We start from the raw sequence: 26,249 nt of genomic DNA on the forward strand, positions 1-26,249 counted from the left end.
TGTTCGTGTACTTTTGTTAGTTTAATAAAAGTCTTACTCAGTAAATTATCAAACGGCGAACAGGATAAAGGTGCATTCACAATTAAACTTAATCTGACCAACAAATTCATATATTTCAATTGAAACTATTTTAGCTTATCTTGCCACACTCTAATATCTTTTTATTTTATCTATAAACTAAAGGTGAAACTCATATGTCTAAAACATTTGAAAGAAAAATTTTGTCTTTTGGTTTCAACTTGAATGTAAAAATGTAAAAGGCGAAATCGAACGATAGAATTAATTGGTCGGTTCCATTTTTTGTTTTGTTTGTTTATTTTTTTGTTGATTCAGTAGTAAGTTGATGAACTCAATTAAAACAATGATTCTCAATATCTTAGAGTCCATTCAACTTTAATTGATAAATTATAATCTTCCAACTAAAGTTGAATTGAATACGCAGATTAACTGATAATAATTGGGGGGAAATTTTAAACTTGAAAGTATTTTCTTTATAAAATAACAAACAATTTTTAAATATTCTTCCGAAAGTGTACTAAAACCAGCAGAAATCAAATACAAACATCTATTGATAATTTTAAGAAAATTCGGTAATAATTTTGGTTGCTTTATTTGTAATAATGGTAGACATGAAACAAGAAGGTTGAACTCAAGATGAATTAACAAAGTTAAACAAAATCAAAGTATACATCGAAGACTCCAGGCCCTTATCAAAGCCAGATGAGCAAACACTCATTCAGCACTAAAATTTCTTTTAATAGAAAAATAATATTTTTTATTATCAAAAAACTACATAATTATCATATTTCTTTCTTTTAAAAAAAGGTTCTTTTAATGAATGGCTAACCCATAATCTTATATTTACTTCAAAAATACTTAGTAGGCCAATTAAATTAAACATTGAACACTGCATCAAATTAGGTTTTTTTTTTTTTTTGATTTGTAGAGGCATCGTTATATCCGATGTCAGCAGATGGCCGGATCATGCCGAAAAATAAAAAAACCTCGAAAATTTTGACCTTAATTCAATTTATGGCCATTTTGTTCCGGCTGGTTTTTCCTCAAAAATTGTAGTATTTATTTTTAAAGAAGGTTAAATTTTCAACAATTTGAGATAAAACTCGTTTTTATAGGACCCACAGTTTCGGGGATATAGCTTTTCAAAGTTTGTCTATTTTTTCAAATTACACGATTTTACGTAAAATTTCATCTCGCAAATTGGAACAAAACTTTAAATGCAAAAAATGTTTCTTATAAAAAGTTATTTTGGTTGGAACATCATTGGTTTTCGAAAATTTCGAAAAATATTTTCTAGAATTTTTTTACGTTTTTCCAAAATGTTTCACAAGACCATTACTTCAAGCTATCTACAAATCAACTCCCTATCTTTTAAAGTTTGGGAGAAAAAGGATATAAAAATATAAAAATTTGGTCCTAATTTCCGCCTTCTGGGTAAACAGTGATGTTTAATAAATTTCGATTTTTACCCCAATTTCCTAGATCAGTTTTTTTGTATTTTATAAATACGTATTTCGACTACCAAGTAGTCATCATCAGTAAGAATTAGCTGCTCGTGATTACTCTTATTATGAATGTTACTCTTTGCTAATTTGGTGGCGGACTGCACACTGATACTTTCGTGTTCTTACAATTTATACTGTTCACAGTGTCTGTCAAATTTTATGTCATTGGCGACAGCCAATCAGCTTCCATCAGCTGACTAGTGCTAGGCCAATGAGCATGATACTTGTGCGCAAGCCTATTCAAGTATTTTTTGACGTTTAAAATAATAAATTACAAACCAAACTTAAATTACAAACTATAAATAAATCATGAAAATAAATAATAATTTATTTTTACAACGTACTAACAATTTTAGAATTCAACCTCGATTTTGCAATTTTTATTAAATCCGAATTTGGCATAGGTCCTTTGTCCAAGTTCATTGTTTCATTACCCAGTTTTTGAATGTAGATGCTTTCATAAGCGTCTAATTCGCAAGGATTGGGTACTGATTTCAGGAGCTTAAGGTTTGATTTGTCAATTTTGTGGTCGTTTTCGATAACGTGAGCGGCTACACATGATATTTCTTCGAACAATTTTGACATCCAATGCAATATATACCCGATTGTTGTTCCATGTTGATTTTATCTTTCGGATTTCCAAGTAATTGTTTTAATTTTGTTCTACTAATGGGAGCTATTTTAAGGTTATGTTCTCCAAGTTCTTTTGTTAATTTGTTGATGCATGGTTGAAAATATGTAAGTTTGCACCATTTCTTCTTATCGATGCTATTCTGTTCTGGTTCCAATTTTGTTGAATTGTTTCTTTGTGTTCAGAGTTTTGTTTTGCGGATCATATTCTTGATTATTTTTGGATCAAATCCGTTGTATATTGCAACTTGGTGGATGTGTTTAAATTCTTTGAAATAATTTCTGGTGGATAATGGTATTTTTATTAATCGATTCACTAGGAAGTTAAAAATGGCTAGTTTGTGTTGTGGTGGGCTGTTTGAATCTGCTGTGATGTATCTTTCAGTGTGTGTAGGTTTCCTGTATATGTCGAATTCTAGTTTTCTAGAATTTGTGTTTTTGGAAATTCTTTGGAAGTGATGCTTACGAAAAAAATGTTTCAAACCATTGTTTATTTTTATAAGGGACATTTTTTACATTTAAACTTTTGTTCTATCTCTAACGATTTGCATGATGGAATTTTGCGAAAAATCGTATAACTTGAAAAAAGAGACGAAATCTGTATCTCTGAAACTATCGGTCCCATAAAAACCAGCTTGATCTCAAATTGTTGCAAATTTAACCTTCTTTAAAAATGAATACCATATTTTTTATGAAAAACCATACTTCCAGGTCAAAATCGGCAAAAACAAAATTTTTAAGGGGTTTTCTTATTTTTCGTCCGGTCGTTTTCCGAGGTCGAAAATTTGGATATAGCATAGCCTTTACATTGCAAACAACATATCAAAAAAAAAAACATACCTGATTTGATGCAACGTTCAGCCCCTTCTTTTCATGTTTAATTTGGTTGACTCATAGAAGCAGAAAAATTGCATGAATGCGCCAATGGAACACGCTGTAGAATAGCCTAGTGAAACACTTATTCAGAGGCAGCACTACGAGCTGAAATGACTTAACGTACGTGCAATGAACGAATGCAATTAATTTTTCAAGTTGAAACGAACAATATCAAATCAAGAAAGTTTTAATACATATGCAGGGATATTATTATTTATTAGATAATTTTTCTACATATTTAGAAAAATTGAGAAAACGTAATACCCACTTGATTTTTACGGTAATCTTGTTGGCTTAATCTCAATATTCGATAACACAATCTAAAAATATATTTGTATGGTGCATGCCTAGGATCATTTAACTCTTCCACTTTTAAAAATGATGATTCTCCAGTCGAACTCTCTAAAAATGGACCCTAAAATAAATAACGTATTAGTAATGTTAAAATCCATTAAAAATTTGGGACAACATAAGTTATTGTTGGCTGGGCCTGTATACTCAAGAATCGATGAGAACCAGGAGATGCCAAAAACCACGATAAACACTCAAATAAAGCACTTGGTGGTATACGAGTTCGTCCTCACTTGGGACAAATACTCATGGTCAAAGCCATATAAAAAACTATTGCCATTGTAAATTCAACAAGTATATGTAAAAATCAATCTTGAAGGGAACGATCTTTAAAGATTTTTTCATGAAGAAGGGGCAATCGAAATGCGCTTTTTTCTTAGTGAATGCGAAAACATGTCTATCAAAAGAATCATTTGGGATGGATCTCCATATAAGCCAGTCATATCGAACATTAAAATTTGCAAGAGAATTGCTAAAATTTGTTATCAGAACCAGCTTTATAGAGTTAATACTAACCGTGATACATCTCTTTAAAAATTAACAATTTTTTCGAAAAAACTGAAATTTTAATATTTGGTCTATTTTTGACTTTGATATTGGGAAAAATACTCATTTTATGGGTAAAATAATAGGAAAAGATGTTATAGCAAATGTTTAATATAACGATGTCTTTAGGCCATAGAGTTCACTCACAAATCTTAAACATCCAAACATGTCGAAAAACGGAAGCGAATCGCAAAATTATTTATTTTATCGGTTATCAGTCTAAACCTTGTTTTAAAGCGGGAATTAAACCCGTAAAAATAATAGGCTGTAACAACTCTATGAGATCGATTGCAATAATGTAGCCAGGGCAATTTGTAATGCAAAATTGCACAACCCTTTCTAGAAAAAAATAATTTGGCAGGTGAACATGGTCGATAAAGTCTAACAATCCTTATTTTTATTTTTGTCTTTTGGGATGCTAACTTTGCTCATAGGATAACCGGAAAATTTTCACATGAAATTATAGCCTACAATATACCCTTCAAGAAAAAATAGGTTACCAGTCCAAATCGGTTGGAAAAGTTTAGCGATTCTGTTATTTGCGATATGGTCATCTATTACTTTAAAATAAATTTAGGAAATAGTAGATATGGAAAATGATTTTTTTAGTGCCTTAGTAAAATGTCGATATATGATTAGGCGACTGTCTTAAGCAACTTTTATACCCTAATTTTTTGTTTCTTAGAGCACTGATAATTCTAAAAGGCTGTGCAAGTGATGTGTCGAAGATAAATAATTTATTATTTTCAGATTTTGATATTTATTTTTTAAAGTTATTATGACATGCGCTACATTTTTATGTGTATAAGTGGACTAAAAGCTATTACATCATACGATAATACAGACATTTGTGAAAATTAAATTTCCAAATTTACAGCTTAAATTTTGAGCTTAGAATTACACAGATATTGATACATTTATTTACTTGCAGAAACTAATATCTACATCACAGTCAAAGTCACTTGTCTGAAATATCCTCTTCGATTTTGTCATCGTTATCATGGCATCAGTAACATGTGGATTTTGAGGAATCTTCAAACCATAATGGTTCGATTGTGTCGTTAAATTCACATTGGTTGTTGCAATTTTCCATAAAGTGGTAGCATATATTGTGCGCAAGACTTTCTGGTTCGGTGATTTAAAGCACGGTGGGATTGTACATAAGTCAAAGTTTTTTTACTTTAAAAATTTTCGTTGGCCGAGTACTAACTCAGACAGATTAAATTGATACATTTTTTTCGCAATCATATGTTGGCATTTTACTTAGGTACTAAAATAATCAGTTTTAATATTTACTACTTCCTTATAGCACGTTTTTGATTTGTTTGGGGGTGGAGAGGCTAGACTAAAAAATCGTAACAACTTTTTGTGTAACAAATATATATCATCCCTATGAAAACAAAATAAAGGGTAAGAAAAAACCTATGTAAAAATAATTAGGTAATTGATTCTGATTTTTGGTAATTTCTGATTTTTAAGTTTTTAATAAGAAACTATCTATTTTCAGAACTTGATAAACGAAAATTTAAAAAATAACTAATTTAAAACGAAAGAAACATAATTCCTACCTCATATCTATTACCGATAAGACAAGTTATTTTTCGATTAGAATCCGATATATTGTGGATGTATATGATTTATACTTTCAAACTACCTTCAAACCATTTTGAGAACTAAACAGAGCAATTTGGCAAAAAATGGGCTAAAGACATCGTTCTTTGCTTATATTAAAGCTAATAACATTTGCAATAAAACTAGAAGTATTAAAATTTCACTTTGTTCGAAAAAATTGCCAATTTTCGGAGAGCTATATCTCGGTAAGTATTGAAGTTAAAGAGCTGATTCTAATCTCAAATTGCAGCAATTTTCTTTTATTTTAAAAAATTATAGAAAATATTTTCTAAAAAACGCATAGTTTTGGATTTATATTGAGAAAACAAAAAAAAGGGCAAAAATTTTGAAGTTTTTCGAGTTCTGCAAAGTTAGGTCTTTCGAAGTTGCAAACTTGGATATGCGCTACTGATAGTGCATATTAAAAAATTAGAACTAACCGTTTTTTTGCAAATATAGCGATTTTTTGTGTAAAATATGACTGGCCTAATAGTGTCGCTCAGATATCTTATGGTTTTCTAAAACTATAAGACCCGTGGAGTACCTTTGAAGTAAAGAAAAATAATCGTACAATCTACGATTGAAATCCATCCCAAATGATTCTTTTGAAAGACTTTCGCATTCACTAACAAAGCGCATTTGCACGTGTAGTTCGCCACCAAATTAGCAACGAGTAACATACACATTAAGAGTAATTACGATTAGATAATTCATAGTGATGATGACTACTTGGTAGTAGAAATACGTACTTATATAATAAAAAAAATTGATCGAGGAAATTGGGGCAAAAATCGAAATTTATTTTGATTTTTGATTTTCCTCTCTAGTGATTTCCAGAAGCGCCATTCAAAATCACTTTTGACCGCAAATTTACAGTCAAAAGTACTATTAACCAATTATTTTCAGACAAAACTACTATTAACGAACCTGTGCGGTTAAAAGTACTTGTGCCTGTTTTTCAGTTAAAAGTACTTTTGACTGGCTAAGAGTTTTGACTGTGACATATATAAAAGAATAAATGTAATTTTTTTTAATAAATTAAACTTACCTGAAGTAATTTAAATAACTGTTTTAAAATTGATTGTTCTCGTAATAATTTTTGTCTATCACGGTTAGGATTGGTTATGCTTAAGTCTAATGCTTCAAATTTATTTTGATTATTTTCCATTTCAGCTATGAAGTACACAATATCCTGAAGTAAAGCTGTTAATGCTCTGAAAATTAAATATAATGCATTTTATAGTAACATAAAAAAAGGAAAGTTTTGTATACGAGTATGTTCAAAATGATGTGCGAATCCAATTCAAATATAATAGACTGTAGCCCCTTTTTCACGAAAGAATATTTCAGATATGGGTATGAAATATTGAACATAAAATATTTGCATTTTTATTTCTTTGGAAAAAACTCTGGAAAATGGAAAATTCTTCAAAAATTTGTAAAAATCTTCAAAAGTGGATTTTATAAAATTTTTCAATTAAATTGAATTTTTATTTTTAAAATTCGAAATTTTAAACTACTGAAATAAAATATATATACGAAAATTATGAATATGCGATTTATTTTCAACATACAAACAAATTGCTTTTATTTGAATGAAAATTTACACTGGACAAGGAAGACCAATTATAAAACGGTTTTCGGTACTAATATCCGTTTCGATATGTTATTATATAGGACCTGATTTGATAATGGATGATGTTTCGTACATGAAATAATGATTGTTAAAGAGGGTTTCTATAATTTCGGGCCAATAATTTATTATTATTTAATTTTTTAGTGACTCTATTTTTCATTCTAAACTTTTTGCACGTGAGAGTACATCTCCATAAAAAATTTTACTGTTTTGAGCAGGCGTCAAAATAGACTTCTTGAATTTTAGATTATGTCATTTTAAAAAAAATAGACTAAGATGTTACTAAATGTGCAGATTTCTAAAAATCAACTTAATAAATTTCCATTTTTTGGTCCAATGATTGTAGAATTAGGTAGTGAATTTTTCACTCGAAAATGTATTATCCAACATAAAACCGACAGTTTAGGTCAATCGGTAAAAGTACACTTTTAGGGAGAATGAGTACCGACCGATTAAAAAATAGTGTTTTGAGTAGAAAGGAGCCAATTTGAAAAACAAAAAGTTAAAAAAAGTTCGTACTAGGCTAGGATCTTTTGGAATCGACTTGGTTATATTATTTACATATTTACTAATAGTTATTAACTTTTATACATTCGAGTTGGGTGATATTATTTACATATTTACTAATAGTTATTAAGTTAGTAATCTTTTTTTTTTATTAATGTCTACCGGAAAATAAAAATTGATTAAGACTCCACAAAAACCATCGCAAACCGCATTGGCGCCTTACGTCCTTTCGAATCAGAGTCGGTGAAATGAGTTGTAGATAGCAAATATTTTAGTATACACATTGCGTTCAAAAACATTGCTACAAAAGAATCATTGTCAAATATTATTTACTATAATAACTATACACAATGCTTAATAAACAAATATAAATAGTGGGGTTTTACAATAGTACAATAAATAAGCCGGAAAATGTGGAAAAGTGGTGGAACAGCTCCGATTACAAAAAGTTTTTGTGTACGTATTCCTTAGACCTCTAGGAACATTCAGCCGCACTAACCTAGGCATAACAAAAAAAAAACTGAGAAAATTAGAGTAGTTTTCCCATCCCAAAACTTTCCAAATAGTTACAGTGAAAACAAATCAATATTTCACCTCAAAAATCGTCTCCCGAGGGTTTTTGAGGTCGTTGATCATGAATTCAAAGTTAAAAATCAACTGAATACGGTTGCAACCCCATTAAAACTACCCTTGCAGTGACTGAGACAAATATTTATTTGATTCAAAATTTTGCCTCAGAAACTGTCTCTCTGCGGCTTTTGAAGTCGTTTATAATGAATTTAAGAGCAAGAAGCAACTCAATGTAGCTCCAAACCACCCATAGACAATAAATTACAATATAGATGGGAAAGTTGAACAGTTTTTACCATGTGAGCTCCAAAAACTCATCACTCGATTCAAGAGATGGCACTAAAGTAAATTCAAGCTCTTAACTTAAATATTATAGGCAATGAATATTACAAAAACGTTTAATGTATCACATAAACTTTCTTAATTTCTACAAACATAAAAATATAACCATAGAAACCATTTGATCGTAGTTACCTGGTCATACTTGACAGACTTTAATACAAAAACTTTTCTGAAATAGTGTCAGTTATTTTAAAATATTTATTCTAAATATTAAAATTAAAAGATGGTTTTTCATTGTTGTGTGAAAGCTTGTGGAAAAATGCAAAACGAGATTAGTTTACATATGATTCCTTAGAATTCTGAGGTAAGTAAAAAAATTATTAACTTGGGAAGAAATCTTCTTGAAAGACTTAATTTTACAGCGATTTAAAGAATGGACGATAGCGATTGGTCGAACGGACATCGAATATTCTAAACGAGAAAACTATCGTGTCTGCGATTTACATTTCGCCGACGAAAGGAAATTTCAAGTTTCAAGAGGAAAATTTCGAACTAACTTAAAGGCTAATGCTTTTCCTAGCCTGCACTTTAGTAGTAAGTTAAAATCCTTATGTAATAAATGTGCTTAATTTACTATTGTAAGTAGGTCTTACAGATAATCCACGAATGTAGTCACGATTTGATTATAAGGTAATTTTTATTTATTTTAGGTTCACAATTTATACATACAGAGACGGTAAACATAAATTGAAACAAAGCTGCATCAAAACGACCTGGTGAGTGAATTTCAGGTATACCGAATTTAATTGTTATGCACTTATAATTAACAATTATAATTTACGCTACAAGTAAATATAACAATATAGTTATAAGAATAAAAATAAAAGCTATAGAGATATTAAATATTCATTAATGAATTTTTTAATTTGTTATGTTTACTGTATTAATTGCCATTAAACACAAGTTTATTTCCTTAAAAGTTTGAAAAATGTAGCTTTTATTAGCGTTTATTTTAAAGGAGAGCTTTTGATAGCGAAACATCCAAATCTTCTATGATTTTCTATGAGAAGGCATGTTTTGTATCCATTTACAATATGTTTGGATTCAATTATATTTTATTAAATCACAAAAAATGGAATTATTATTGAAATTTAACAGCTTTTGTACTATTTGATACCTAAAATCATATTATTATGTATATAGACCATGAGTTTTTTAATTGTTGTTCCAAAAATTTTTTTAATAAATCTTTATTGTAAACGATATGGCAAATTTAAATGAAATCAATTTTTAGGATCACCTATCGCGTCTACCAGTCGAAAGATTGTGGCTTTAAATATTTAAGAGGAACAAATCAGCGAATCAACCGCAGTTGCATTACCACCATGAACAGAAGATGCTGCTTCAGATAATGAACATACCTTAATTGAAATTAGGACATATTCAAAAAAAAATTATTGTTGTGGCCAAACACACATTTTCGAAAAATATATTCAAAATGCTTCGAGATAATGCATTCGTATTTACCTCAGTTTGCGTATTTGCAAAATCTTACACTCTTAATTACAACACGGATGCAAACATTTTTTAGTTTTAATTTTAGTTGTAAGAAACACAAATTAAAAATTTTTATTAAATATTTAAACAAAAAATTAGATAAAAAAAGTATAAATAACAATAAAAGATTAGTTGTTTAATAAATTTATTTTATAATTTAAAAGCGTTTTTTTTCCTTTAAAATGTTGAATTATTTTTTTGTTTTACTGTTTTAAGTAAATGATTTGGAAAAAAGGATATTTGATAGCATTTCAAATAAAAATGTGATACCAAAACATGTTCTAAAACAGTAAAACAAAAAAAATGTAAAAATTTAAATTGTATTTAGAATTTGGCATTGAGTATTTTAAAAAAGGCGGTCAATTGATTGAAGCGCTATCTCGTGGATCGAGTGAGAACTAAATCTCAAGTTTCCTTGGTGATGATAGAGATGCCTATCTATAGTATAATATAAATATTTATTATCTATGAAGCCACTCCTAGAAGTGACAGAGAAAAAATTTAAAATTCTTCCTCGAATATCGTCTTTTGGGGGGTTTTTGGGGTCGCTGATCACGAATCAAAGGTCAAAAAGTAACTTGGGTTACTTATAAGGGTGGCTTGGAACTATATTCAGTTGCTTTTTGCTCTCAAATTCATTATCAACGACAAAACCGCAGAGAAACAATTTCTGAGGTGCAATTCAGAATTTTCAAATTTTTTTTATCATTGACACTTCTAGGGGTAGTTTCAATGGAGTTGAAACCATCCTCAATTGCTTTTTGACCTTGAATTAATGAACAGCGAACTTAAAGAAAGAGAACTTGAAATCGGAGCTGTTCCACCACTTTTCCACATTTGATGGTATTTCCCGGCTTATTTATTGCACTAGAATTGTATGATACGATATTTGCTTTTGCAGTAGTGTGTGTTGTGTGAGCTGGCTTGGTTAGTAGTCCTTAGTAGTGATAGGGAGAATATTCGCGTATTTTTTAACATTTTCATACGCAAAAAAAAGATGCGAATGTTTTTGACAAAAAGACATCATCATTTTGTATCATAAATTGCAAAACAAACCTCAAACTTCTAGTAGAGTGAAATTACGCCTTGTGTGTGAATTAAAAGTTTGGGCATCGAAACTTTAGGGTTTTTCATTTCACATCAAAATAAGTATTTTTTGAAATTTTTTACTTTCCCGGAGTGGTGCAACATGTCTAACCAACAAAATGGCGTCAAAAATGGAATTTCTTTTCAGAAATTTTATCATTTTTATTTTATATTCGCAAGAGGAGACATCGGTGCATATCCAAATTTGGTAGGTTTGAGAACTACTTATCATATTTTTTTGGTTGGGTTTCGTCCCTTCCCCTCCCAGTTATATATATATGTATACATACTACATATGGTAAAACAGTTCATTTGACTATAACTTGAAAAATATTGGATTGATTTTAATGAAACTAATATCAATAGTAGGTTTTATTATTAACAACTTTCGGTTAAAATTTTAGCGAAATCCGTTACATAGTTCGTCCAAAATTTCCAATTTAGTGAATTGTTTAAAATGGCTGCCATTTTATGAGGGGTAGTTTTTGAAGGGGTAGTTTTTCCCTCTAAGGGCAAAAAGTACACTTTGGGAGAGGCTGGCTTTGAAGAGAATTGTAAGTAGAGCCTAATTACAAAATTGCAAAAATATATGTGTGTGTGTGTGTGAGTCTGTGTCCATGTGCTGTGTGTTATATGAGTATTATACTATGTGTTTTTGTACCATCAAGATATATGAATATCACTAGTATGACAGAATACATGCGTTAAGCAATGCATCTAATTGAGGTATTATATACATGTGTTTAGCATGTAATTGCCTCTACAGATACGATACGACAGATCTTCTGTTGTGTGCATGCAGAGAGTGAGAGTTTTGTTGAACACATATGTATAATACCTCTCACTTAGATGCATAGCTTAACGTATGTATTCTGTCATACTATTGATATTCATATATCTAGATGGTACAAAAACACATAGTATACGTTTTGTCATCATATAAGTGCTATAAATTTACTTTGCTCCAAAAAGCTTAAAAAATTTTTTTTGCGATAACTTCCGTAATTTTTCATCGATTTTGATTTTTCAAAACGCATTTGGAAGGTAATTTTAAGGACTATAACATCTGAAAGTTTCATCTTTTTATAACCCTTAGTTTTGAAAAGGTGAAGGGTCAAAAAAAGGTGAAGGTTTTGTTATCGAGTATGTTTTTCGTAACTGCAGTAGTTTTTTAGTTATTTCGAAAAAAAAAAATTTGTTTTGATATTCGAAAATTTTAAAAAAGTTGATCGTGCCTATTTCTAAAAATAATCCTTCAAATCCAGTGAAACTTCTTGATCACATATTCGAGACTCAAATGAAGTGAATTGTGCAAGGAAATTGATTTATTACAATTTAAGTGGAAATGGTACCCATCCTGTGTGAGATTTATCTTTTAAAAATTTGAATAGCCCACGTTCTTTCAACTGTACCTCTTTTGTCCGATCGACTTTTAACACAGCTAATTTTGAAGGTATTTTCAAGCACTACAAAAAAGATTCTGCTTATAAAGCTATAAAATTTCATTTTTTCCACGTTTTTAAACGTCAAACACCAAAAAAAAAAAAAAAAATGAATAAACAAAAAGATTTTTTGATACGGTATTACTTACTGATCGTTCGTTGTATTTCATAAATCGATTAAGCAATCATTCTCTTTGTTTTTTTATTGGCTACAATTTTATTCATGACAACTATGTTGAAAAAACGCCTAGTTTTTGAGTAATTCACGAAAAACCAACTGAAAACATGCTTTTTTATGTCAAAACTGTGCGCTTTGTATTGCAAATAGCTCAAAAAGTATTTGGTTAATAAATACGTGTATATGACATTTTTTGCTCAAAATTGGTCACTCTATCGATTCTAGGGGTTATTTTGACCAAAACTATTTTCACCCCCGAGAAGGAGTGGCAGCCACCCCCAAGAAGGAAGCGCCCTTCGGCCTGATATAGATTTTGAATAGGGTGGTAAGTAGAGCATATTCCCAAAATTTCATCAAAATCGATTCAGTTACTTGAATTTCGGAGGTCAAAACTTTCATTCCCTGGAATATTAAATTTGTTTGGACAAATGCAATGATAGTAAACTAACATAAAAAAAAAACTGAATTTTGCATTTAATGGATCTATATGGTTTGTTTTTAATGGACTTGTACGACGGACTCTTTTACGTTAATGAGGAATTACATGTACTAGCTCGACCCATACGGACTTTCGCTCCCGTGGCTACCGTAACTCACGGCTACCCTGTACTCGTGACTAAAAAACAACAACAATTTCGTAGAAAATGAAGGAAAAAATCAAAAGTAAATTAATTGATATTAGAAGAACATGATTTAAACATGTTTCTTTGAAATATCTTTATTTGTTGCTGATTTATTTTTTAATGAGATCTTCAGTATTCGGAAAACATCTATAAAAACTGTTACATTCGAATTTGTAATAAAAAAAAAAAAAATGAATTTCTTTGGCTAAAAAATATTAGAAACCTTCTCTAAATTGAATATTAAAATGAAGAACACTTACCGCCTTTCATTATGTGAAATTGTACCTTGTTCCAATTTTGTAGACATTGCCGACAACACTTTGCATGCATCGTTTGCAAAATCTAAATCACGTACTTCACTAGGTGATACAGAAATTAATGCAAATGCCTCTTTGTCTTCTTTTGTTGTTGCACAACCAACTTTTGACATAACTGGTTTCTCTTCATCTTTATCGATAGGAATGGATGTTGAGTGTACCCATGTATTTGTACAAAAATGATGTAATCGTACATAGCTCGATTGCGGTACTAATGAGTCAGCACGTGTTATAGTTGTTGGGTCTAACTCAAACAAGGAAGCGATGTCATGACCATGCATTACCGATACCAAATGATAAACTGTGTTGCTTCCAGTTGATTCTAGATCAACGAAGAGAAAATTGTTAATAAATTCATAAAATAATCAGTTAAGCCGGTCACAAATTCCATACTCCACACACTATACAATCACACTAATTTTTGCTGCAGCGATGGGTGATGATGACGAAATTGCTATGGCTGCAACAACTGTTCGTGAAATGCGTATGCTTATGCAAGCTTGCACGAGTTCGGCTGGTAAAGCCGTATAATGAAAAAACGACAAATCTTCATGTCGCTTGTGTAAGCCTGATACTAGAATAAAATCATCCTGCAGACGATCAAGCTTCTTTGTACTAGCATGCTTTGTACAAAATGCATGGACGTGTGAATCCGGCTTTAGCCTCGTTGGAATTTTTTTTAATAACGTAATAAACAAATTACTTGAAAATTTTACTGAAATTTTTTTTGTTTTCTTATATCCATACAAGCAAAAGTTATCGCATCTCGTAATCATCACGAACGAACTCATTAAAAAAAAAAATAAAAATTTTAACTTTAGTATCAGAAGCCCGGAAGAGTATTTCTTTAAATTTTTTAAAATGTACATACCTTTTAATTTTGATCGCATATGATCCATTGTTTGGTCACTATCAATTTCTGCGGCCAAATATTGTCCAGTAGCTAAATGCTTAAATCGAAATAACGAATTCCAATGTCCAGCGCCGCCACGACACGGATCATGTTGGACTACCTAAAAAACATATAACAGACAAATAAATTTTGTTTCACCAGTTTTTATTAACCGCATCAATATCTATTACTCTTATATTAATTACTTTTTTTTTCTATTTACATATTTAATTACTTTATCATATTAAGGTAGTACGAGCGTCAAAGCAAGTTTAGACTTGTGGTTGAAATTATTTGTACCTTACTTTCAACTTTCAGGATGAATTTTGTTATATTTTCATGAATATAGACGAAAAATAGGAATACAATTTTTCGCTATCTGCCTTGGTTTTCAAAATATCAAAAGCTAAATAATAAAATAAAAATTTTAATTTTCGTAATTTTGAAAATGATTCGAGATATCCAAAAATTGTATTCTTACTTTTCGTCTTATATTGCCAAGTAATAACATAATTTACCATCAAAATTAAAAAAATATTAATTTTTTAACTTGTTTCCCCATTAAGGTTTTAACAGCCACCGACAGGTTTTGGAGAAATATATGAAAACATATTATCCATCTCCCGTTTTCAGAATAAAACCAATGTTAAATATGCCTACTTTTGAAGTCATTTATTTATTTAAATAAACGAACAAATCTCTTTGTTAATTATTTTGCAGGTTGCTAGTTCCGTTTTAGCTGCGGTACTATGTTCAAATTAAATCAAGTGAAAACAAACAATTGACTGATTTAATTGTTTAAATACCATGTAAAGACATTTTTAATTACGTAATCGTTTATTTTTTACGTCATATAAGTAAAGAAGCAGCCAAACATACATACATGCATGGCACTCAACTGATATTCCCATATTATTACTATATAATTTGCGCTCTCATGGGTAAACAGTGATGTTAACGAAAAAATGTTTCAAACAAAAGTTGTTTATTTTTTTATAAGGAATATTTTTTTTACATTTAAACTTCTGTTCTATCTCAAACGATTTACAATATGGGTCCTACAGATCCAAGACCCAATTGATTCATACTCCAGCTCATTTACGAACTCAACCTCACTTTTTATGCCCTGAGCGCACAATAAAAATTTCAGCTTGATATCTCTTTTCGTTTTTGAGCTATCGTGTTGACAGCCAACCGAAAATGAACTTATTAGGTGATTTTATAAACACCTATACCAAAATTTTGTTCGTAGCATTAATATTTGTAAGCGTTACAAACTTGGGACTAAACTTAGTATACCTTGTTATATTTCATATACATGGTATAAAAATAGTCCTAAATTATTACTTGGGTACTTGGACAAAATAAATAACTAGTGTTAAATTTTCAAAACTTGCAACGTTTCATCTATTATTTTGAATTTCTGTAGGCAATCTAAACATTATAAAATTGTAAGAATTAATAATAAGAAAAATATATTAACAATATGAACAAAGTTTAAATTTGAGGATAACATCAATATACAGGTCATTTAACCAATACAAATTATTATTAAATGTCAAAATATTATATCCAGGGTTCGAGGATATATATCAATGGATATATATCATGATATATAATACGTGAATTTTTATGATATATATCAATACAAAAATGATTTTAAAAAATTTAATATTATTTAGTAATTTTTGGCGTTTGTTACCGTATTTCTATTTCCCAAATTTTGATGGCATTGGAGTAGAGTTAAAACCTACTTATACTAAGCTCAAATCGTGTCGTGTCAGAAAAAGTTCGTTACTAAAGAGTAAGTTTAAGTAAGATTCAGAATCGGAAGATGATCTAGCTTTATATTCCTTGCAGTCAAACCACGCACAATATTATGAAAATACATTTTTTTAATTTATTTTATAATTAACAGTTTATTACGAATGACTGATAACTGATTTGATAATTAAAAGACTGATTATACTCTAGAGTTATTATTTGTAATGTTATTGTTTTGTTGCCTAAGTGTAGGTATGACCATTGACAGATAACAATTTATAAAATTGTTTTTTGTTTTAAAGTTGATTTTTATTTATAAAAATTTTATTATTTTTAATTGATTTTGCCTGATCTAGAAGAATATTTTATGTTTTGATTTCATTTGTCTGATTTGAAGTGCTTAGGTAAATAAAACCTTTAAAACATTTTAGTTTTTTTTAAATATCAAAATTTTGATATATATCGGATATATATCAAAAATATCCGATATTTTTATATTTATAATAAATATCGGATATTTTCGAACCCTGATTATATCAAAACCATACTTTAAACACTCTAAAGTGCCTACTATACTATGCTATGCCATATTTACTCCTCGAATCTTTTATAATTGCGATAGTTTTCCTATTTTTTTATATAAACTTTGCAGTTTGTGTTCTTATGTAAAGAAATTTCAAACGTTGATATAGGTTAAAAAATTCAGTTAGGTAAGGTAAAAAAATTCACGAGTTAAAAAGTGTGTAGAATTGTACAAAATATAAAGTCATATAGTTTTCACATCAATTTTTTTACCAAAAGCACATAATAATATATATTTTCCAAAATAACGAAATCGTCCAAAATATAATTTCTAATGGTTTTCAAATTAATTTGTCTGCGAAAATCCTCATTTTTGTTTTTCAAATGCTTATAGCTCGAAAACGGTGAGGTTAGGTAAAAAATGTTGAGATTTGTCCAAAATATGAAATTCAATAGTTTTTTTTTTAAGGTTAAATAAAGAGAAAGTGGTATTCGGAAGTAGTGTACTTCTGTCCCACCTTATAGGCGTAAATCGAAAAAGCACAAATACGCATGTATATAAGTTTGTTGAGTACACTCAGGCAAATATTTTTCACCGGCTCCCATACATATTTTGTATTGGTTAAATGAAATGAATGAAGATGTTATCCTCAAATGAAAACTTGGTTCAGATTTTTACATAGTTTTCTCATTTTTAATTCTTATAATTGTATAATTTTTAGATTGCCTGAAAAAATTGAAAATAATCAATAAAACGTTGCAAGTTTTGAACAATTAAAATTAGTTATTTATTTTGTAGTACCCAAGTTGTTATTTAGTATAATTATTGAAAGTTAATTATGATTTGCTTAATCGAAAGACTGTGACGTTATTAACATAATAGTTTATAAATATCAAAGAAAAGGCATTTTTAGATCAAAATAGTTTATTACCTAAATCACTTAAACTTGTAACTAATTTCAGTTATATTTTTTCCAAAGATTATACTTAAATTAATTTTTTTTACTGCATGGTTCATGAGATATCCTTGTTCAATAACTTGCGGGTTTATAAAAAATCGGCAAACTTGAGCTTCCAATAATAACTTTTTTATAGGTAAGAGAAAGACTCTAACGTACATAAAAGAATTTCCAAACGATTTACCTTATACTTTCTGTTTAATTAATTTTTTAGTATTATCATCTGATTTTCTATCTCTGTTGTTTATCGGAAATGTTATAACGCATTGCGCGTGCAAATTTGAGTTTTAAAAAATTCCTTTGATTATATATAACACGTTTAGATGTCAGCAAATATTATAATTTTAAGTTTTTATTTTATTCTTAATATATAAATTTTAATTACACTGGCTTTTGTAAAAAAGGGAAATTTTGAAGTTGAATATTTAAGTTAAGCAAAAGCTGATCTTTAAATTTGACAGTTAATTTCATTTTTAAAACTAAACTCAGTTTTAAAAAATGTTTTTACGATTTTTAATTATTGTTACTGCGTATTATTTATTTCAATTTGTTATATATTTTTTGTATCATTATTTGAAAAAAAACAATTCAAAAATGATTGCTGCGTTGCCTTAGTGATTTGGATAACAAAATAACTTAAGTTGGTAGAAAAATATTTATTTTGCTAGAATTATCACATAATATGTTTATATAGTTATCTGAATACACACTAGTAATTTTTTTGATTTAATTTCACTAGTTATTTTTTTATTTAATTAAAGACTGTTGTACAAAAGTCTTTAATTAAGAAAATTACTAGTACATATTTAGATAACTATAAAAACTTACATTTAAAAAAATAAACATTTCGCTACCAACTTAAGGTATTTTGTTATCCAAATCACTTATTCAACCCAACAATCATTTTTAAAATATATAACAAATTAAAATTACACAATTTAAAGAATTGGTAGGGATCCAATAGTTATATAAAACGAGAAGTGATACCATATTTTTTACTTTTTATATAGACCAGCTGAGTATACTTTTATTAAATTTAGTGTTTGCTGTTGATTTGTTAATTAATTATTTTATTTAATTGATCTTATACGTCAGTCTAACTTGTAATAAAGCAAAAATTAGAAAATAGCATCCTATTAAATAAAAAACTTTAAAGTTTCGCTAGAAATTCCAGAAATCCTGGTAAAGATTTCTCGCGGCTCAAGAAATAAGAAAGGTCGAAAAACCAGAAACCCTAAGTAAAATGTAGTAAATAACATACCTCAACCTCCCACAACGCTTTACTCGAAGTAGCAGCAGTCGCACTTGTTCTACCGGTCGTTCTTAAAAACACATGTTGTCTTTTTTTATATTCATCCATAGTAAGAAATTTCTCTTGTTCGGCATGGAAAAGTCGTACAACATCACCTCCTTTTAAAATTTCGTCAGCATTTTCACGATGTTCCATAAACAGCGTGACTTTCCACGATGTACTTGCATTGACAACATTAACTTCCTTACAACCCGGATTATCTGCTAGTTCATAATTAGCAGCAACATGTAAGACTTGTTGGCCAGCATTGACTGGATTCAATATAACTTTATCGCCCAAAACAACATTATCACCATTGGCACGTAACTTGTAGAAAGGTAGAATGTAGAACCAAGAGCCTTCATTACCATTCGCATCTAAGTATACACGCATTGCATTACGTTCTAATAATGCAGGTAATCGTTTATTCACAGTCATGTATTTATTTGATTTTAAGTGTAATAATTGTACCACACTGCCATATTGTACAAACGAGCCTAATAACTTTTTATTTTCACTATCATTCTGTTTCTTTTCTATTTCGGCTGCATGCTGTAACAATAATTATTTTTAACAATTCGTAACAAATATACCTATCACGAATTACGAATACTATACGATTACTCATAAGTATAATTACCAATATAATATTACTTCCTTCCAATTAGATTAAAAATTGCAGAATAAAAATTTTCATATGTGCAGAAAAAAGGGTAATTCGGGAAAAATTTACGATTTTTCACGTTTTTTCACAATTTTTTGCAATTTACTCGAAAACAAATAATTGACTGAGAAAATTGTTGAAATACCATGTACATACAGTGTTGATAACGGAATCGTTTGTTTTCTCACGTCATGTAACTAAAGAGAAATAGTCAGCAGGGTAAACAGAGATGTTTAAGAAAAAATCTTTCAAACAAAAAACGTTTATATTTTATCAGGAACATTTTTACATTTAAACTGTTTACAAGATGGGTCCCACGGACCAAAGACCCAATCGACTTCTGTTGCTCATATGCTTCAAACAAAAGTTGTTTATTTTTGTTAAGGAACATTTGTTATATATCTAACGGTTTATAAGATGGGTCCTGTAACTCAAACCACGAAATGAGATATCTAGCTAAGATTTCTATAGCGTACTCAGGGCGTAAAAAGTGAATTTGAGTTCGTAAATGAGTATCATAGGTCATGTGGGTCTTGGGTCCTTCAAGCATATATCATGCACTACAGCAGCCCACCACAACCATTAATTAGATAAACTTTTATAGGGACAGGGCATACCGCGTGCGGAGTTGGTTACGATGCAACCAACTTAGCCACTAGGGTCGACTTACAAAATTAATACAAGCACCCATATGCAAGATTGTCTATATAGAGTATTTCTACAATTAACTCAATCAATTGTTTATTTTCACTATTTAAGCTAGTTTTAGACTGTTTTCGGGTTGGTAAAGATGATATCTCTATATAGTTTTAGTATATTATAACTTTCAACAACAAAACAATCGAAAATTGTTTAACTAGATCAATTTTTATCTAAATAAGGCGTTTAAGTTTTTTACTCTTAGAAATATATCAATCAAACCAAAAACAGCATAAAAAAGCCTCTTTTAGGCTTGCATTAAAAATAAAGAAATCTAATGCAAACACTAATACAGATATACTCATCCCAAAATATCATTTTTTTGTGATTTTGTAGCAAGTCGACTGACATAAAGAAAATAAAACGAAGGTAAACTTATATTAAATTTTCATTCACAGATTTTGGAAGTCGCTGATGGTGACTTTAAAGTGAAAATTGGAAGATTCAAAATGGGGGATTTAATAAAATCGATTGAAAAGGTCAGCGGCATTGAAAACTACCAAGTAGATATTTTGGTTCATTTTCGTTATATATAGCGTTTTTGTTAAATAAATTTTTCTGATATTGACTTCGCCATTTTGAATTGTTCAATTGTTACTTCAGAATAGTAATGGTCGACCGCGAAGACCCTGTTATAGAAATTTGAATTCACTTTCGTTAAATCATCCGTTATGGCTCATTTTTACGCCCGCCTAAAAATGAGCCATATTGCATCCGCTATTTGAAATTTTGAAAAATTCACTTTGTAAAAACGTGCACATATTCTTCACAACTATTTTACAAAAAAAATTAAAATAAATTAAAACAATTTGATATCTTGCCCCTATTCATTTTATTATCGAAAAAATGTTTCGAACAAAAGCTGTTTGTATTATAAATGAATAATAAAGTACATACATGTAAACGTTTCAATAAAGTCGTGTCCGTGTTTGAGTTTGCACTTTGTTTTGCAGCTTTCCAAAATTGTTTTTGAGCCGAATATCTGTTCATAGGACATATTTTAAACAGGCAATCTGAAAAATAAAAATTCATCAGTAATACTTATTAATCAATTTTTTACTGAATGGTTCGCTCAAACAAACAAATGTCTTACGACGGTGTCTTAATAAAATGTATAAACCCTCTCTATAACTGTAACCTTACTTCCGTAATGGTTGTCTATACCTTCTGGACGATTTGATATTTCTCAAACTTATCTCGTAAACAAACAATTATTAACCGCGTTTGAACATTCCCTTGAAACTTTATTAGTGTATGAATTTTTTTGGGAGTCTGTACACCAAGCAAGGACATTAATAATTACTCATTTAGTCCGGCTACAGCTAGTTATTTACAGATAAATTATCATTAATTTTATGGTAATCAATATATCAAGCATTTTTATTGACAACTTTATGGAGTTCTTTGGATAATTAGTGGAGTTTCTTCTAAGTTTTAACCTCGGACTTCAACATCCCAACTGAACCGATTCTCTTGAAGCTAACACTCTTCATAACTATCTATAAAAAAAATCAAACATTCAGACAGACACATACACACACACATACATATATATAGCGATGAAACATGAACACCCCTCTTTCTGCGCCGAGTGTTAAAAATTAGCACATTGAAGTTAGAGGGGTTAAAAGAGGTTAATATTTTATTCTGTTCTTAAAATATACATCTCAAAAATTACAAGATTTATAGCAAACTTTGCGGAAACAAATTTGGAATAAAACTTCTATTGGAAACATTTTTTCATAATTAATACCGTGAAAAATAATAATTTGAGAGTATTAACTCGGTGATAACGTTCATCCACTCTGTGATCCACGTGTTAGCCATGCCTTTCTTGCGGTAAGGTTAGCACGGCTCTTGGGCTTTGTGATAAATCTTTGATTACGCCCGCCTTATGATCCAAGGGGTTGGCCATGTCTTTAATGAAATCAAGCAGGGCTCTGTGGGTTTTTTGGCCATTGTGATAACTATGTATTTACGTCTACCTGATGCTTTACAAATTAGCACGGCTATGTGGTAGTAGTAAGTGTTTAATGAAAAAGTACATCGTATTCCGACTTTTAAGAGACCCGGCACAAAGTGTATGAGGCTGTAGAAAAAAGTCAGTTTGTAATAACCAAGTTCAACCTTACAAGTTCATAACAACCAATCAAGAAAAAAAGAAACATGTTGGCTATAATATATTTTAAGCCATTCCAAGCGTTTTTTGTCCTTTGAAATTTTTTTCTAAACCTCACCGTTTTATAGATACAAGCATTAAAAAAAAGTTATTTTGATGAAAATTTGATATTGACGAAATTAACGATTGTTGTGTAGTTTTGATCAAATATTCTCGTGACTTTTTTCACCTAACCTCGCCCTTTTTGAGATATCTGCCATTCTAAACAAAATCACTTTTTCAGGCTAAAATTTTGTTATCAAGAAAAATGACGATTATAGAATGGTTTTGATCAAATATTTTATTAGAAACTCAACTGATTTTATATTTTTGACTATTTTATGTGTACTGACATTTTGTACCTAACCTCATTGTTATCGAGATATAGGTGTTTAAAAAATTTTAATAAAATCAATTTCGACGAAAATTAAAAAAAATCGATTTTTTAGCTTATTAGTTTTTACTCTTCTAGAAATGTTTAAAATAGTGAAAAATACATAATAATAAGTTGGATTTTCTAATAAAATGTTTTATCAAAACTAGTCGATAATTGTCAAATTTTGTTGATAACAAACTTTTTGCAGCGGCAACAACTCAAAAACTGCGTGGTTAGGTGAAAAAAATTGTTTAGAAATGTGTAAAGTATAATTTTTTTCTGAAAACTAAATGCCAACTTTATCGATTTTGTTCTAGATGGCCTTATTTTGTTCGTCTTGAGTTTCTTCATGTATTGACAAGTCAAAATTTTTTTTTCTATAGCATCTTGAAGTCAAATTTTCGAAAAAAACAAGTGAAAACAAACAATTGACTGAGTTAATTGTTGAAATACCATGCATAGTTTTGATTACTCTATCACATTGCACATACATATACAACTTATATAATACATACTATACAATTTACGCCTAATTTCACAGGTAAACAGTGATGCTTACGAAAAAATGTTTCAAACAAAAGTTGTTTATTTTTTGATAAGGAACATATTTTACATTTACGCTTTTGTTCTCTCTCTAACGATTTTGAATATGGGTCCTAAGGACCCATAGATCAAGACCCAATTGACCTATGTTGCTGATTTACGAGCTCGACCTAACTTTTTACGTCCTGAATACGCTGTAAAAATTTCAGCTTGATATCTTTTTTCGTTTTTGAGTTATCGTGCCCACAGACGGACGGACGGACGGACAACCGGAAATGGACTAATTAGGTGATTTTATGAACACCTTTACCAAAATTTTGTTCATAGCATCAATAGTTTTAAGCTTTACAAACTTGGGACTAAACTTAGTATACCTTGCATATTACTTATATACTTTTTATACCATACATATATGCATGGTATAAAAAAAAAGCAAACAAAACATAAAAAATTGTAACATTTTTTAAAATTATGACTAGTCCATACCTGTAAAATATAGAGTACTTTAACTTTTTTATAGAAATCAAAATATTACTATTAAGGTAATAGTTGAAAAATCTAATTTTTGGTAATCTCTACAGGGAAAATATGACAACAAAATCGGGCAAAAATTTTAGTCATACCCGTAGCGCCCAAATTAGGGCTCAGATCCAAAATTGGTAAATGATTTTTTCCTTCGTCTATGTGAGGTTATTCTGTAGGCCGACGATCTGCAGTCAATAACAGTATATATATATATATATATATATATATATATATATATATATATATATATATTTACGGCTCTCTCGGTGTTTTTAACTGAACATACATAAAAAAAATTTGTGAACTGAACTTTTACCTAAACAATATTTGAATTTTATTTTTTACTTTATTTATGTTTGAATGAGCTTAAACTTCCACCAAAAATAAATTTTTAGAATAAAAAATCCACTTCTGCGGATCTACTTTTTTGCTGATCAGGAACATTATTTAATCATTATATAAAAATTGAAGATTTACTTACCCCGAAACTTTTTTGGCGGATTTTGTAAATCTCCAGCCTCCGGAGATACCACAGTACGATCATCAACTAACCTATATAATATAAACACATATAACGATAAATGCATGGAAACACTATTTTTTTAAATTAAAAACAAATTATGAATACTTACCCTAAAGTACTAAGAAAACCACTAACATTTCCTTCAGCATATAGAGATACAATATCTCCTAGATGAAGGAAACTTCCAGATCTGTCAATTTCACTCATTTTTTTAAAGGTTAAATTTTGATGTTGTCGAAATCACAAACATCTAAAAAGAATGAATTTACCAACGAATACAATAAAATATTATATACAAATAATATTCCCAAAATGGGCATATTTCATGTAACAAAATGTCTTTTTAGTCCAAAAAGGTTAGAAGTGACAATTGTTAATTTAAAATGACAGTTATTAAACTTACATTGAATTTGTATAATTGTATATGGAATTGAATTGAATATTGTAATTAGATGTTGTTACATAAATGAATAAAATTATTTTCTTAAGTACTATCAGTTGCCATTAATTTGAAAGATAAATGTTGTGTATTATTTTTTTTAATAAAAATGTAACTGGATATACAGCATACACTCACAATTACAAATATTATAAAACTGCTACAGTATATAAGTAATGTATTACTGAGACTGAGTATATTATTTAGTGATATAGGTAGTTGGTGTACACTACATGACTACACTCTATATCAACACCAACACCAACACCCGTGTGACTGTGAGTGTGTGTATTCATATATTATAATTGTGATATGCGAGAATGCTGTGTGTAATGTGTATGTATGATTATTGCCTGTGTTCAGGTAGAAGGTAGGAGGTAGTACTGGCAGATAAAACATGCAAAGAATAAGAATTATAAATAATATAAGCAGAACATAATAACAGATTATATGAGACGTGTGCTGTGCTGTGTCTGTCATTTTATTATAAAAATCTTATGTGGCCACCACACAACCTCTGTATATAATGCACTATCTCAATCACATCAATAATATATACCTATATGTATTATAATTAAAATTACTTTGAAAGAGTAAATTCACGTAAAACCTTAGTTTTACAAAAAAAAAAAAGATGGAATGGAAGCTATTCCATGACAATCACGCCTGTGTTGAGTATCAACTTGCATCTAATAATAGGTATATAAATTATTATTTGCAAAATACGACTCTTTTATTTTTCGATTTTCGAAAATTAATTAAACTTAAATTTTATCCACAGGAAAACAATGATATTAATGAAAAAATGTTTCAAACAAAAGTTGAAAATTTTTTTGCATCAAAACTATTTTTGACAAGAGCCAAAGATATGAGCCAAATAGCAAAAAAAGGCATTTTCCAACATGGCGTTGAAAGGGTTAATTTTCCGAAAACGCAAAATAAGATTTAAGGTCTCCAAACAGCCCTCTATATCGAATGGTTGGATCAATAAATCTAATGACACTAATTTTTGTGTCACCCCTCTTCGATTTACGTAACTACACTGGACTAAAAAAAAAAAAAATAAAGTTTATATTTTTTAACATCGAATTTAATTTTTCTGGTTTTTAAGTTGTCCAAATTTTAATGATAACGTCTGTTATGAAATCTACTTTGACCT

The 26,249-nt window shown here is 29.4% G+C and overlaps 1 protein-coding gene across 1 annotated transcript in view; it reads right to left on the bottom strand.

Annotated features, from left to right (window-relative positions):
* The window catches only part of LOC123302680 (inositol 1,4,5-trisphosphate receptor), a 173,878-nt gene extending 148,707 nt beyond the window's left edge, over positions 1–25,171 (bottom strand). The window contains 9 exon segments of the mRNA XM_044885721.1: positions 3,298–3,444; positions 6,586–6,751; positions 13,679–14,204; positions 14,646–14,748; positions 19,134–19,715; positions 21,424–21,539; positions 24,610–24,680; positions 24,761–24,901; positions 25,055–25,171. Of these exon segments, the coding sequence (XP_044741656.1) occupies positions 3,298–3,444; positions 6,586–6,751; positions 13,679–14,204; positions 14,646–14,748; positions 19,134–19,715; positions 21,424–21,539; positions 24,610–24,680; positions 24,761–24,858 (1,809 nt within the window). The 5' untranslated portion in view covers positions 24,859–24,901; positions 25,055–25,171.
* Positions 25,172–26,249: the final 1,078 nt, after the last annotated feature.

The sequence above is a fragment of the Chrysoperla carnea genome, chromosome X (genome assembly GCF_905475395.1).
Source record: "Chrysoperla carnea chromosome X, inChrCarn1.1, whole genome shotgun sequence".
In the NCBI taxonomy this organism is placed as follows: domain Eukaryota; kingdom Metazoa; phylum Arthropoda; class Insecta; order Neuroptera; family Chrysopidae; genus Chrysoperla; species Chrysoperla carnea.